The sequence below is a fragment of the Aspergillus flavus genome, chromosome 5 (genome assembly GCF_009017415.1).
Source record: "Aspergillus flavus chromosome 5, complete sequence".
Lineage (NCBI taxonomy): Eukaryota > Fungi > Ascomycota > Eurotiomycetes > Eurotiales > Aspergillaceae > Aspergillus > Aspergillus flavus.
In genome coordinates this window covers 3,777,417-3,791,844 of record NC_092408.1, presented here as the reverse complement: position 1 = coordinate 3,791,844, position 14,428 = coordinate 3,777,417, and the positions used below count along the sequence as shown (strand labels likewise).

The 14,428-nt window shown below is 49.1% G+C and overlaps 6 protein-coding genes across 6 annotated transcripts; 2 read left to right on the top strand and 4 right to left on the bottom strand.

The window, feature by feature from the left end:
- Positions 1-222: 222 nt before the first annotated feature.
- Positions 223-1,075, bottom strand: F9C07_1711966 (uncharacterized protein). The gene has a single exon (XM_071508328.1). The coding sequence runs from the start codon at positions 985-987 to the stop codon at positions 373-375; it is 615 nt and encodes a 204-aa protein (XP_071364616.1). The 5' UTR covers positions 988-1,075; the 3' UTR covers positions 223-372.
- A 1,550-nt stretch (positions 1,076-2,625) lies between these two features.
- Positions 2,626-4,309, bottom strand: F9C07_9068 (putative AMP dependent ligase/synthetase; the record flags this gene model as incomplete). The annotated part of the gene is made up of 4 exons (XM_041293332.2): positions 2,626-3,303; positions 3,364-3,500; positions 3,563-3,827; positions 3,890-4,309. The coding sequence occupies 4 exons, from the start codon at positions 4,307-4,309 to the stop codon at positions 2,626-2,628; spliced, it is 1,500 nt and encodes a 499-aa protein (XP_041148233.2).
- Positions 4,310-5,293: 984 nt separating this feature from the next.
- Positions 5,294-5,797, top strand: F9C07_9067 (putative ssDNA binding protein Ssb3; the record flags this gene model as incomplete). The annotated part of the gene is made up of 3 exons (XM_041293333.1): positions 5,294-5,536; positions 5,610-5,664; positions 5,724-5,797. The coding sequence occupies 3 exons, from the start codon at positions 5,294-5,296 to the stop codon at positions 5,795-5,797; spliced, it is 372 nt and encodes a 123-aa protein (XP_041148232.1).
- A 285-nt stretch (positions 5,798-6,082) lies between these two features.
- Positions 6,083-10,821, bottom strand: F9C07_2285375 (uncharacterized protein). Its single transcript, XM_041293331.2, has 4 exons — positions 10,126-10,821; positions 9,908-10,061; positions 7,805-9,849; positions 6,083-7,748 (listed from the first exon to the last, which is right to left on the bottom strand). Exons 1-4 carry the CDS (start codon positions 10,163-10,165, stop codon positions 6,424-6,426), a joined length of 3,564 nt encoding a protein of 1,187 aa, XP_041148231.1. The 5' UTR covers positions 10,166-10,821; the 3' UTR covers positions 6,083-6,423.
- A 32-nt stretch (positions 10,822-10,853) lies between these two features.
- F9C07_9065 (small nuclear ribonucleoprotein Sm core protein) lies at positions 10,854-11,993 on the top strand. The gene is made up of 4 exons (XM_041293330.2): positions 10,854-10,910; positions 11,032-11,064; positions 11,160-11,408; positions 11,482-11,993. The coding sequence occupies exons 1-4, from the start codon at positions 10,888-10,890 to the stop codon at positions 11,522-11,524; spliced, it is 348 nt and encodes a 115-aa protein (XP_041148230.1). The 5' UTR covers positions 10,854-10,887; the 3' UTR covers positions 11,525-11,993.
- A 259-nt stretch (positions 11,994-12,252) lies between these two features.
- Positions 12,253-14,328, bottom strand: F9C07_9064 (dihydroxyacetone kinase; the record flags this gene model as incomplete). Its single annotated transcript, XM_041293323.2, has 4 exons — positions 12,253-12,893; positions 12,961-13,586; positions 13,646-14,153; positions 14,316-14,328. 4 exons carry the CDS (start codon positions 14,326-14,328, stop codon positions 12,253-12,255), a joined length of 1,788 nt encoding a protein of 595 aa, XP_041148229.2.
- Between the last annotated feature and the right edge of the window lie 100 nt (positions 14,329-14,428).

Below are 14,428 nucleotides of genomic sequence, written 5' to 3'. Positions count from 1 at the left end.
ATATGCCAGCTAGGGCAGTCATTCGGTCGGATTGCTTCCAGGAAAGGGAATAACGAGGCCAAAGACGGCATAGTATAGCCTGAAATGGAAAGTTGAGTAAATCATGAGTATGTATATCAATTAATGAATGAAAACCTACCATCAGGGCGATGAGTGACTCTCAATATTATTAATTCCAAGTCCTCAGTTTGCTTTGGCGGGTTGAAAAGTGCACCCAGTAGGGCATCGTTCGATTGAAATGATTCAGCAAGATAAAGTCGAAAGTCCATCTGCTGGGCACTGTTTTGCTTTAATACCCCTTCCAATGGTTATAGGTCGCTAAATACCGTGCATATATTTGATCCTCAACTTGGCGTTTCTCATGTTTCTTTATCACTGATAGTGGGCGAGGGTTCCGAGCACTAATGAGATAAGGCACCTTTGGAGAAAATGTATATGATATAGAAAATCATAGAGGACTATGTCATAAAATTCCCCCGGAAGTCTAAAATGATGATCTTCAATGTCACCATGTACAATCCCAATATCATACAATGCATCGACACGGCGAAGTCGATCTGTCAATAGAGATCCGTACCAGTCTACCTCGAACGAACCGAGTGGCAAGCTGTTGAGTCTCATAGAGAAGCCTTCCTTCAGATTTGACATTGAAGCATCACCAGTCGCAAGTATACGTCGGCAAGCCATATCTGGTTTGATAGCTTCCAGAACAACTGCTTGACGTCGTGGCTTATACCTTAGAGGAAATTTCGAGTTGTTGATATCAGTAAGCACTCCATAATATTGAGGGAAATATATTCTCCGTGACGGAGAACAGTGTTGATTGAGATGTTCAAGAGCTCTTGTCTCATTAAGAAAGGGGTCGAGATTTTGTTTCACATCCTCCACAGAGTGCTGCTTTGAGGGAATCCGTCTGAGCTGTGCTCTTGCTTCATCTTCACTGTAGTCTGAGAACTTGTGCGAAGTCAGCCCATGTGTAGAGGTCATGGACGAAAGCTTCTATTAACAGCCGCTTACAGTTTTAGCAACATATGTGGTTTTTGTATCTCCCGTCTTAACGTGTAACCAAAGGACTAAAATAGGACCCCTAAGTGCTGTGGCTGGTTGCGCTCGACCGCCAAATTTCCACTCTTTATCATTGTATGGAAAGCGTTTGAAGTGGCTCACATCATGGATTGCTTTATTGCTGTTGAAGGGCGGTTGATGTCCAGAGAAAAGTAATCGATCCACTCTTGAGGTTCTATATTCATGGTGAAACGCCTAAATAATCCGGAGAATGCGAAATTCGCGGTGCAGGTATACTGACACAGTGTTTCCGCATGAATATTAGTATATCGCAGTACAAATAACGATGTTAGTAGAGTAAGAGAGAAAGGGATGGGTTGCCACATGACTTAAGAACGATATCCGAGTCCGTGACCCTATCTAGTAGCATGGTATAGGTGTTAATTTTATGCATATAGGCGCTGGTCAGGTAACTATACTAATTAACTTATAATTAGTCTTGGCTCTTTATACTTACCAATTGCATCCTTGCAATCGGCGTCAACCGATTACTTAGAACACACAAACAACTTCAAGACCTCCATTACCCCTCCTTGCGCCGGTTATTCACACATGTCTTCTCTCGTTAAATCGGTTCTTAGTCTAAATGCCAGCTTAATAGATGAAGGATACAACGTGGGTGACGCTCCAGTAATTCATGGGAACCACCGCTTACATGCAAACAAGGTCCGTGGATGTACTGTATGGCATTTTGTCGGGGCGTGAATCTCCAAAATCCTACCAAAGGCTTGATATTGTTGTCTATAAGTGGAGCAATGACTCTCGTCCCTGGTGGTGATATAACGCCGAAATTCTATTCGTATATCAAGAACGAGCCATCTCTTTTGATAGGCAACGGTGCTGATATTGCCTTTGTCGTAGAGGGGGAAGACAAGACACACTGTGTGCGGACGGTAATTGAAACAGATGTTAAATTTGTTTAATAGGGCATCGGGCAATTACACCACTAAGGAAAAGAGGGTGGATCTGCGAGAATGTCATCTGGACGAAAAGTCTCGAGGATCTCAGTCATGCCTGAATAGTATCATCAATACATGCAGCTGGGAGAAAGTCATCTAGTACAGCATCTGGAGGGCTTGGAATTTCTTGGCCATGACCAGTAAATGCTGCATCATGAGAATCATAGGGCCGAATGTGTCAAGATCTATATTCGCTGTTAGATGCATAACGGCTTGGGGCCCATAATTAGATGGCATGGTATGATATTGGATGTATCTCCCGTTTGTTATCGTTTTCTTTCACTTTCCGAGGATGGGATTCTTCTACAGCATGGTTTAGATTCCCACTATTGAAGCCCAGATACCTACAACAGAGTATACCTAAGTATACCTACCCTAAGAAAACAACGCCGCAATCTCGTCCTCATACAACGCGAGAGTCTGCATTCTAGCAACACTACCTTTAATGGTCCGAATAAACGGCTTCTTCTCCGCTGCAACGATGACCCGCTCCGTAGAAAGTCTCACACAGTCATGAACCCGGGCATTTACCTTCTCAATATACGGCTGCAGACTAGAGATCAACTCCTCCTGAGTTTCTCCCTTCTCCGTCGAAAACAGCTCAACAAATAAGCACAGGAGCAGGACGACCATAGCCACCGATCAAAGCAGATCTTACACGTGGATGTGCTTCGATTTCTGGTTCTAACAGCGAGGCGTGCAATCCATCCGCATGAGAGAGATAGACGTAATCATCAGTGCGGCCGATGATCTTCCAGAGACCCTTGTGAACTGGATGTTCTGTCCAGAGATCCTTGGTTTCGAAGCGGTCGATGTCTGGATATAACTTGAAAATCTGTTGTGGTGAGTCCCCCGGGCGACGAGTGAAGACTAGTTCGTAAAGGTCGTCAAGTCGTTTTTCGAATACCGCTCCTGCATAGTCTTGGAAGGAGATGTAATCCCATGCGTCGCGGTGATCGTGAATCTTAGTGAAGTAGCCACCAGCTTCTGTGCTGCCGATGCAGGGGACTATGCGGACGTGGGAGGCTAGCTGGTCCCCTGTCTTTTTCGAGAGGGGGGCGCCTGCGTAATGGACAAATTTCAGTTGGCGGAGAGCGTCTAGGCCAGGTGAAGTTTGGCAGAGCACATCGATTAGTGCCGGTGGTAAAAGGGCGCCTTCGACCTGGCCATATTGGAGGGTTTTCGTGATGATTTCTGCTGATGGCGGTACCGGCGGACCCACGACTGTGATCATGTGCAGAAAGGTCGGCATGCCGAGTGTCATTACGGTCCCCACGAACTGGGTGTACCTTGTTTAGTTACAGCAACTACAGAGTAATTGACGGTGGCGAGGGCTCACATGCAGTGATGGTACTGGCGTATACCACCTTCGGTAGGCATACTGGTGGATATAACCTAATTCAACATCCGGCAGTGACGCGGCAATATCAGGGAAAGTCATCATGCTATGAGTATAGGTAACGGGCTTCGGATAACCTAAACCAGCAGTCAGCAAGCATTCCAGTGGAGAAAGATCTGGATATGATGCATGTACGGACCTGTCGTGCCGGATGTGTGAAATACAAGCCAGGGATCGTCCTTTCCTTCCTCCCAAGTTTTGCCGTAACTGTAAGGCACAGCTTCGTCTTCCCGCATAAACTCGTCTATCTCTGGAACCTCAACAGCCTGAATACGTGGTGCCTCGCGTAGAATTGCATCCACTTGGCTTGCCATTGACGATGGTCGCAAATACACGGTACACCTCTTATTCTCGAGAATCCGTAGCTGCGCCTCAGCGGTTACCAAAGGAGATGGAAGAACCATCTATCACGAACTAGTTGTCAGCGATCGATGTTCCTCTTCCCCCAATATCTCAAGCTACATACCACTTTCTGGATCTTAGCAGCCGCAACAGCGAGAATAGGATATCGAAAGTCCTTAGGTCCCGCATAAGCGAAACATTGAAACGGCTCCGATGTTCCTGGCAGGTGTTCACCAAGCCACCGAGCGGCATGATTAGCTGCATTGTTCAGCTGCTGGAAGCTGATGTCCTTGAATCCGCGCGACAAGTCTTCGTTGTCAATGGGCACAGACACCCAAGTACTTTCTGGTCCATCTCGTGCCCGTGTCTCAACCACCGAGGCGAGGATTCTTTTTCCATGCTCGATGCCAGGCAGGGGTAGTGGGATGGTTTGTGCCATGTTGTTTAGAGACCTTGAGGTGTGAGATGGAGAGTGAGTGAGTGAGTGAGGGCTTTTTCTCTCCCTCCAACCCCTGCTTATATAGTGTTTGTCTTTCGGACCCATGGCAAGGGACTACTCTGCCAGTTAGGCGTCCTACTATTCCTGCTGCTCGTATTGCCCGTCTACTCCCAATTCTACTTCATTGCCCCACCACTCCCGGGAAAAAACAACACCCTCGACCTCAATCCGTGGTACGACATCGGCCAGGACCTGAATATTACGTGGAACGGCACTCCCACCGACTACATCTCTATCGCCATCCACCAACGCCGTCCTACCAGAGACAAAGCCGAATTCATCCTCAGTCAGTTATAGTATCCCTTACACAATCCAAATCCAAATCCCAGTTATATAGATAAATAAATGAATAAGATAACAAGTATTCATTCTAACCCGCAATACCAGAAAACGTCTCCGGTCTCACCCACTTCCCATGGACCATCACCACGAAAAAGAACCTAACCGAGTCCAAAGTTCCGAAAGGTCCAACCTTTACAACAAAGAATTAGAAGTCATGGTTTTGCGCGAGACCCCTCTCCTACTTATGAAGCTGATGGCAAGAGTATGGAGAGAAATGCGTCATCCAAGCTACTGCGCCGAGGTTGGCTTAAGAGAGACTTATGGAACAATGGGATTGACATCAGTAGCTGCACTTTTACCCCTTTACGGAGTAGTAGGGTATTTCCACGTATTAAATGTTTTACGTGCTAATTGGATCTAATATCCCAAAGAATTAGTGCTTATCTCAAGATACAGTGTATACTATATAGTAAGCTCGGTCGTGATGGACCCGTGACCCTATAGGGCAACACCCAAAACGGTTAGTCTAATGAACCACTTCTAATCACATGACCACGCGTCACGCGCCGATATGGATATCCTGCGATCATCAGAACTGAATGAAACCCATCGATCAATCAATAATATCCACTCCACACTTTCTCTCCACCTAATCACTCGATACAACCCCAGTCTCTCCCCCAAACAACAATCCATCGCCTCAATCCCCACCAAACGAATCAAAAGACCAAAGGAAAGGAAAACAAAATGTCCCTCCAAACACCCCGCGTCCTCCCCGCCCACCTCCACGCCTTCCACCCCTCCAACGCAAACCCCCACGTCACAAACACCGTCCGTATACTGGGCACAGTAACAGCTCTCCGCGGCGACACGGCGACCATCACGTGTGGAGATAATGGAGACGTGACGCTGATCCTGAAGCCCGATTCGCATCTGCAGATGGGGAAGTTGGTCGAGGTTGTTGGGAAGGTGACTGATGTTGAGGGGCAGGTGAGTTTTCGACATATCCTACGGACTATAGCAGACGAGGTATGATCTCATGCTGACCGATGTGTACGAACAGGGTCTTGGAGTGAGGGTGTTGGGCAGCTTTGATTGGGGGAATCCCTCTGATTGCGGTATGTTGTTCCCTTCTTTCCTTGATAGGGAGCTTTGGCTGATGGTGGTTCTTTGACAGATTATAAGATTTACGAGAATGTTGTTAATGCGACACATCGGTTTAAATCGCTGTTCTATGAGTCGGCTGAGTAATTGGTTATTTTTCATGTCTTTTTTCTCCCTTGTTTTTTGATACCAGGGTGCATATGTTTGGGACTTGTCTCTAGACATAGGGGTGGCATATAAGCAGGATGGCAATGCAGTAAAATAGTGGCATTAGAAGAGCGTTGAATATTAATTATACTATCATGCTCTTGCATTATGGCTATTTTGTCCTGCCTCGTGTAGTGTAGTTAAGATGATTATATATTTAGGATGTATAACGTATATTAGACTAGTATTTGATTAGTAGCTTTTGACTACATCTACTTCAGAAACAGACAAGATTACTTCTTTCTTCGATTTATTTTGTATTTGTTTTCTTTTGTTATCGTAATTCAAGACGAGTCAACTCGTCCTCGGTTTTTGAGGAGTTATAGTAATAGTAAAGTGTCGACGGCACATTCAGCAGTGCCTGATACATGCTAATCATGACTTGAACATGGAAGGGAGACTAAAAGACAGGACAATCCCAAGACCAACGGGGTACTCTCGGTACAGGTTCCAACCCACCAACGCCGTCGCTTGAAAAACACATCAAAAAGAAAGAAAAATGCAAAAGAAAGTCTCGGATGCTCATCACAATAAAAAGGTAACAGAAAAATAATAGTCAAGGGAACTCATGAAGCATTAGGCGTATTGTTTTGTGCTTGTTCTTTGTGGCTCGATCCCTCGGCCGACTTAGCCTTGACATTCAGGGCCATTACGTCGGTATCCAGGGCATCAGAGCTGAAAAATCCGGAGTCGAGGATGTTCGAATCAAGATTGAAAATATCAAAATGGTTTTCTTTATGGAGGTCCGAGTTGGATAGGAGCGCGTTGATGAGATTACCAGAATCATCATCTCCGTTATTCTGCTCTTCCTCAGATCCATTGGGCGAGACGTAGTCGGACGGCAACCAATCCGGCCAGTTGCTACTGGACGGGCATTTGGTTGGGTCAAAGCCGAACAAAGAGTCAGCGTTCGTGGCAGGAGCATCAGAGAAGATATCCACAATAACTTTATCCATTCCGTCGAATGCATCCGCACTGAAGGCATCGTCGGGGAGAGAGGGCAATTCAGGCATGTGAAGGCGCGACTGCTTGGGGGTTTTACCCTGGCGTGGCGATGATCCGGGGCTATTTTGGATGCGCTGGAGCCGTTGCGCGGTAAGTTTCGTGGGGGTGGTGTTGATGTCCTTCCGTACTTTAGACGACGAAGGTGAGTGACCCGGCAACGAAAGCGACTTTTCACCCAACACGCCGGTGCGAGGATTGCGCCGCCTTGGGGTAGGGCTGGTAGGCAGGTCTAGCTCAAAGCTCGGGCTCTCAAAGAGACAGTCTAGGTCAGAAGTGCCATTCTCTTTGTCCTGAGGTTGCTTGGCAGACTCGTGAGAAGCCACGCGAGGGCTACGGCGTGGGCTGTTCAGAACCGACTCGCCTAGAGCTTTCAAAGGGCCGCCCTCAGCCTGCGAATTAGGAAACAGAACTCTCCGTACAGATTTGGGAGTAAGACTATTCTCACCCGCCGTGGCAGAATTGCGACTCTCGAGATTCCTAGCAGGACTAGACTGGATAGCTCGCCTGAGGGCCTCGATCGCATTGTCCTCTTGCCAACGACTTCCCGCAGTGTCCGATGACTTCCGGGGTTCCAAACTGGTTGCGCGCCGCCGCTTGGACGGGGGTTCCTGGGAATCATCCTCGTTCTCGTTTTCATTGTTGTTGGTATCACGAGGGGTTATGCCGTCTTCTGCTGCCGGGGACGAGGCATCTGATGCGACGGGCGAGGAACCATCCACTTTGGTCAACTCAGCTCGACTTTGGCTCCTAGTTGCAGCACCATTGGTTGAAAGGGGGCCGCCTCCCCTGCGGTTCCTAGGTGGACGCTTCCTCTTACCATTTGAGGATTTGTTCCATTTGTTCTCTGGTCGCATGGACTTAAACTTGTGAAGCCAAAGGCCGCATGCTTTTTTCATGTCAGTATCAAGAGCGCAAATCAGTTAGCAAATCTTTATCACTTACGGTTGCAAAGAAGGACTTGAGCAAAGTCATTGTCGATGTCAGCGAGACTCTTCTTGTAGATCTTGAATTTGGTAACTTTGTCTTGATCATTCCGCTCGAGAGACTGCCAAAACAACATGCCCGAATCCTTCTTCATTTCATCGGCCTCTTGCTCATTCCCAATGATCTCCTTGGACCAGGCCCTACGCCATGTAGGGGTCTCGATCGCACCACAGTTTTCACAGTAAGGGGGAACCTGTCCATCGCGAATGCATTTATCGAGGCGTGCCTGAACCTGTCTTAATCTTCTCGCACCCGCCCCACTGCGGACTTTGCCGTCCTCTGCCACTCGCTGCGGAGCAGGGGTCTCTGCAGCGGTGAAATCACTCATTGGCCCAGCTGCCCAAGCGGAATTCTGGCCTTGAGATTGTGATGGCATAACGGGGTCACTTGCGGGAATTGCGCTTATTAGCTGCTCTATCTCACTCTGGGACATAGGAGCAGGGGCCAGAGGCTTAGGAGCCTGTCTAAAGCTTGCGCGTGAAGACGGCCTCGAGCCCGCAGCGCTAGCTGGTGCACGGGGAGGTGCGGGGGCTGATTCCTTCGCAGGTTGTCCTTGGGACTCATCGCCGACGACGGTATTCTCATTTCGGGTCTCCTGGTTCGGGCGAGCGCCAACAGGTGAACTGGCCTGCACTGCTGGGTGGTCTCTCCGCTTCTCACTGCCAGCGTCGTTCGTCACAGGCCTTGTGTAATCTTCTAACGGTGTGCCGATGTCTTCATCTAAAAGTTCTTCCACGCCACCACTCATGAATCCAGAATCAGGATCAGTGACCATAGGTGGGAGAACTGGGCTGGAGCGGGCTGCGAAGCTGCAGTCCAATACGGGGGGCGAGGATGGCATGCTGAATGAAGGCTCGAAAAGACCTTGGTAACGAGACTCTTCTGGAGAGTGCGTGTTGCATTCAATGGGAGTTTGGTCATCGCTAGCGTTATATGGGGACTCGTAGTTGTTGCTCTGGACGGACGATTCACGCAGAAGGCTCGGCATGGTGCGTGCCCGGCGAGGGAGGTCATTCGTATTGGAGATAGGGGTGGGTGGCCGAACCGGTTCTTCATGGGAATTCTGAGCAGCAGCGATGGCAGGATTGATTGGCGTGGGGCGGTGAATACGAACAGAAGCAGCTGTACTCGCCGCTACCCGCAGGGAGCTCGGCTGCCTCTCGATGTTGAAGTCTGACTTCCCAGGGCATTCCGCTCGATACAGCTTAGCTCGTTTCCGAGGTTGGGACTCTCCGGACTCCTCGCAACTACCGTAGCCCGACTGAATGGATTCCCTGCGGCTGGCATATCGAGACTGAATAGCGAAGTCTGAATCTCGCATAGAAGCACTAGAGGAGGGACGGATGATATCACTCTGCGCGCGGTCCAGACGGGGTTGTTGTGACTGCTGTTGTGTTGGTTGAGAAACCTGGTCCTGCTGATAAAGTGACCGTTGGCCCCCAGGAGTGGATACTCTGCTTCCAGCTGCCAAGGCAGACTGCGAAGGTGATACAGATCGATACCCATTTGCAGAGACAGGTGGAAATTCTCTTGGCGTCGAGCCCTCGCTGAGTAATTGATGAAAACGCTCAATTGCGGAGTGGTCCATAGGCGATTCCGTCCGTTCCGGTTGCTGGGTGATAGAGGGTGTCATCAAACCCGGGTTTTGACGCAAGAAATTGGTCCACGTCTGCGCATCGAATTCGTGGGGAATAACAGTGCTCAGCTCCCGGTACTTCCGCATGCTTTCCAGGTATTCGCTCTGCATGACCGTGGGAACGGGCACTAACCGCAACTTCACCTCCAGTGTCTCCTGAGCACCCTTCGAGAACAATCCCAACACATTTTTGCAAACACGACCAGTGACCATGGTTTCCGATTGATGAGCTGGGGCATTTGGCGTGGTAGAAGCCGAAGCAAGAACCCATGATAGCATTCCCTGTCCAACCAAAGGCGTCTCATATTCGGAGTAATCGTAGGCATAAACGGTGTAGTCTTGTCCCAGTTTCGCAACCAACTCGGGGCTGCAATCAGACAAATAAGAATGAGTATAATCTCGATACTGGAAGTGAAACAACTAACCTGGCGGAGACAATGGCTTGAATACAAGTCTTCAGCTCGATGACCCCAATTTGTGTCTTCTCATCCAGGGCAGCAGTCTGGATATCCAGAAGATGAGGCCACCGAGCCAAGCAATTTGTCTTGCTGGCATCGTCAAATGTGTAAAGTACCTTCACTGTCGAATCGGAGCTCAATGGTTAGTATCCATGGTAGAATAAAGCAGAACAGGGAGGGCTCACGCCTCATAGGCCGGACGGAAATTCCGTCCTGAGATTCCATGCCACCAACTTGAGAGGAATAACCATAAGCAAGCTGGGGAATAAGTATTCAAATAAGAATATGTCAGAACGAGGTGAAGGTTCGTTTCAGGAGCGGACCGTGGGTTGAATTGGCAGGGTGGGAATGTCGAAACGTGACAAAGTTTTCAAAGGAGGGCTGTATAGGATTGAAGCAAGGCAGGGTCCGATCTATGCCACTTGCTTATCGGCTCGTGAAGTCTATCTAATCGGAGGTTGCGTCGACCAGGAGAATGCACTGGTATGTAGAGAATCAGGATAGCGGGGGTGGAATGATCTCTGGAATGCGGACGCGGGACTGAAGAAAGGGGTGAAGGGACATGCGGTAAGAGTCCTTAATAAGTAGAGGGGTGAGGAGATTGCAGGGATTATCGAGTCGGACTTGGAAAGTCACCGCGAGTCGTGAAGTAGGGGCGAGGAACTAGTGGGAGGTTGGAGAAGAAAAAGAAAAGACGCCTTGCATTTGAATGTCGAGAAGCTTTCAAGATCGCCGACATGAACCGTGTCGGACGCGACGTGACGCAGCCAATCGCGAACTGGGAAAAAAGCTCTGTCGCAAACACGGCAAACACGCGCGACACGTGATCCGCGACCCGCGCCAAGAGGCCGGAAGAGTCCAAGAAAGAGACAAAGCTGATAGTCCGATGGAAAGATAATCAAGACGTCCTCCAGCAGACCACCACACCACCTTTATATACCGCCAACATGTCGACCGACCCAAAGATCCAGTACTTACCCCTCTTTTCCTTGAGATCATGTGTCTCTCCGTCATATATTCCACTTCATCATGGCGTGATCGTTAATCCTACCTGGTCAATCTGATGCTAACCATACCGTCTAATTCAACAGGGACCTGCTTAACAAGCCCAAGAGTGAGCTTACGTATGTTCTTCCCATCTTCTATCCGATCCTGTCCACTGGATACATCCACGCAGACTCCGGTCGCATACATCTATAGCCTCTAACACCCCATCTAGTGAATACGAGGTCTCCCTCGTCGAGGAACATGAGCTCACAGCTGGCCCCCTCTCCCTCCTCCAAACCGCCACTCGCACACACACCCAGGTCCTGATCGCCTGCCGTAGCAACCGTCGCTTGCTCGCTCGCGTGAAGGCGTTCGATCGCCACTGCAACATGGTGTTGGAGAACGTCAAGGAAATGTGGACAGAGAAGCCCAAGGGCGGTAAAGGCAAGGGTGTCAACAAGGATCGCTTCATCAGCAAGATGTAAGTGCCATGCGATTATCCCCCGCTTGAGGTACTTTGATGAGGGGCCTCCATATTTAACATATCACTCTAGGTTCCTGCGTGGTGACTCCGTCATCCTCGTTCTGCTCAGTTGATTTCGGGAATTCATTCTCAACCACGTGACATGCGCGACATGTTTGGCTTTTCTCTATCCAGTTATTGGAGTCGACAAAGACGGTCTATTTCTTGATATCGATACCCTGTCCTACGATTTCCGAAGTCTGCGATCCATAGTCGGAGATTCAATCACACGTACATCCTAAGCTCCCTTGGCGAGTAGAAAAGGGGATTCTATTTCTTCTCATGAGCTATCTCTTATGTCCGTTCTCCGTTGTTTTACTGTATCATGAAGGGACACATCTGGCGTTTTTCTGGTCCGTTTAGAAAAGTTAGAAAAGGAAAGAAAAGTCAGGTAGTCTGATTCGAGATCTTTCTCGAACTCAATAGGGGCAGATCGAGTGATCTCGATCGGCGGAAGAGGTGTGGACAGTAGCTTTCTGGATGTATAAATAGGGATTCTAATACAACCATTTAGCTACAATGCAATCAAATGCCCGCACTAGCAAAAGAAACCTACTGTCGCACTTCGTGTAGCTCGACTTTTTTGTTATCCACGATTAGTCAAGAGTCTTACGCGAATGAAAGTATAAATAATAAATTCATCGAATTTATACACTATAGTAGATGATTGTAGCTAATTAAGGGCATAGATAAATCCCGCCATGAACACAGCACAAAACAGAACGCCTGCAATTGTCATGATGTCATTGATTAAAATTAGGGTGTTTCATGAGATGCAATATGTACCGCGAGGTTCGAGGAATCATGCTTGCTTTGGAATGGCTTCGACAAGCCCAGTGAAGAATTCGCTGAGTCCGTAAGCACCTGGGTCAGGGACCTTACCCACCCACTCGTCTTCACCACCCACATAGACAGACCGTCCCAAGCTGGCCTTCATGCTCTTCGTCGCTTCAGTTCCCTCTTGAGCAGCCTTAGCAGCAGCATGGACATCCTTAGTGTCGCGCAGAGTGGTACAGAAGGGAACAAGAGCATCGATCATAGTACGGTCACCAGGCTTGGCGGGGGTGTATTTTCCGAGGGCTCCGAGCGAGTATTTCAAGGCCTCGCCCCAGACTTCAGCTGTGGCAGGAGTCGATTTGCCCTTGTCTTGCTCCCGGAGACCGTGCACAAGTGCGTTCAAGAAGATGGCGTAGATGGCACCGGAAGTACCATCCATGGTGTTCTCCACAATGGTAACGATGCGGTTGACGGTTTTAACCACGTCTTCATCCAGGCTTGAGAAGTTGTCCTCAAGGAGTGCAAGAACAGCCTCGGCACCACGTTTCAAGCCAACACCACAGTCACCGTCTCCGACAATCGTATCGTAGCGAGTAACCGTCGGTTCGGCGTCAATGATGCGCCGGAGACCAGCTCCCAAGACTTTCCTGATAGTAGCAGGGTCCACTGTTGCGTTTCGTTAGCTTACATCCACGGGAATGGGCTATGGAAAGTTGGGACAAATTAAGCATACACTTGAGGTTACTAGGCTGTTGCTCAGCTAACTTGGTCTTCTTGAGCTCTACAGGAGCATCGGTGCGACGGTCCCAGGTGGAAGTTGGGATTGGAGCGGACCAACCAACTGCCTCAGCGGGAGCATCCAAAAGCTCAAGGAAAGACTTGCCAGCACCCAAGCCATTATCAGCGAGCTTCAACAGGGAAGCACTGAAGCCCAGCCCGTTGAGACTGGTCAGAAAAGTTCCTTGAATGACTCGTACGGGTTTGATGCTGTAGTCCCGCTCAAGCTGACGGTATACTTCATCGGTGATACCAGAGAGCTCCAGGCTGCTCACACCACCCAGGTTGTTAATCAGGAGCACGAACTCGTCGCCCGGTTCGCGTGTGATGAAAGCACGGTCGGGATCGTTGTGATCCAAGATTTGGAAAAGCATGGTCTTCACCAGCTCTGGCAAAGTGAATTTCATTCGATGAGATCCAGGTTCGTTGTGAATACCCATTCCAACTTCGACCTCCCCGACAGGAATAGTATCTTCAGAAGCAGGTCTGCCGGGAATGTGGACGTGCTCTAGAGAAGAGCCTACGGTTGCGAGCAGCGAGTTTGCCTGTTGAGCAACACGGTAGATTTCTTCGAGAGAAGCACTGGTTGTATGTCAGCATGAGGAACTTTTCTGTTACCGATGTACAAATATGCAACTTACCCAGTCTCAGCCAAGGCGCTGACGATTTTCAGGACGAGGATTCCGCCACCAATACCGCGGCGGCCAACTTTTCCGCCCTTCTTCTTGCCGACGCCAGCGTCGTCATTGATAGCAAAAAATTCAGTCTTGATTCCGGCGGCACGTGCCTTCTCGGCAGCCATACCGAAGTTGAGCACATCGCCGGTGTAGTTCATGGGGATGATGAGGACACCTTGCTCATTGTCAACACAGTCGAGAGCAGCTTTACGGATTTGTACGGCAGAGGGCGAGGCGAAGATCGTGCCAGCGACTGAAGCATCCAGGAATCCCTGGCCGACAAAGCCTGCGAAAGCCGGTTCGTGGCCAGAGCCACCGCCGGAAACAATCGCGACCTTCTTCTTTTTGAGCGAATCAGGGCGACGGAAAATGATCTTGTTCTCAGGGTCGAAAGCAAGAGAAGGGTTTGTGAGAGTCAAAGAATGGAGGGCAGTGACAACCAGATGGTTCGGGTCCGAGAAGAAGTGTTTGGCTGTGTTGCGTTAGTGCATCTGTCAATGCATATTTTCTGGGGTTTTAGTTTTGTTTGTGGAGCCATGATGATCGTGGGTCTGATCGCGAGGGGGTGTATAAGACCCCAACGAGAAAAAACAAACAAGATGGGATAATTTTAGAAAAGTGGCTTGCAACGTACTTTGTGCAGACATGATGTATGATGTATGTAATTGCCTAATGCCTAATGATTTGCAGCAAACAACTGGAAATCGGAGTATGACGTCGATACCGGACTGGCTCGCCTTCGGATGT

Excerpts from the sequence above, each read along its gene's own strand:
- F9C07_1711966 (XM_071508328.1), bottom strand. The coding sequence starts at position 987 with ATGACCTCTACACATGGGCTGACTTCGCACAAGTTCTCAGACTACAGT.
- F9C07_2285375 (XM_041293331.2), bottom strand. The coding sequence starts at position 10,165 with ATGGAATCTCAGGACGGAATTTCCGTCCGGCCTATGAGGC. Across the intron at positions 10,062-10,125 it reads TTCCGTCCGGCCTATGAGGC|TGAAGGTACTTTACACATTT; the intron begins GTGAGCCCTCCC and ends CCGATTCGACAG. Across the intron at positions 7,749-7,804 it reads TCAAGTCCTTCTTTGCAACC|CATGCGGCCTTTGGCTTCAC; the intron begins GTAAGTGATAAA and ends ACATGAAAAAAG.
- F9C07_9065 (XM_041293330.2), top strand. The coding sequence starts at position 10,888 with ATGTCGACCGACCCAAAGATCCA. Across the intron at positions 10,911-11,031 it reads TCGACCGACCCAAAGATCCA|GGACCTGCTTAACAAGCCCA; the intron begins GTACTTACCCCT and ends CTAATTCAACAG. Across the intron at positions 11,065-11,159 it reads AAGCCCAAGAGTGAGCTTAC|TGAATACGAGGTCTCCCTCG; the intron begins GTATGTTCTTCC and ends CACCCCATCTAG.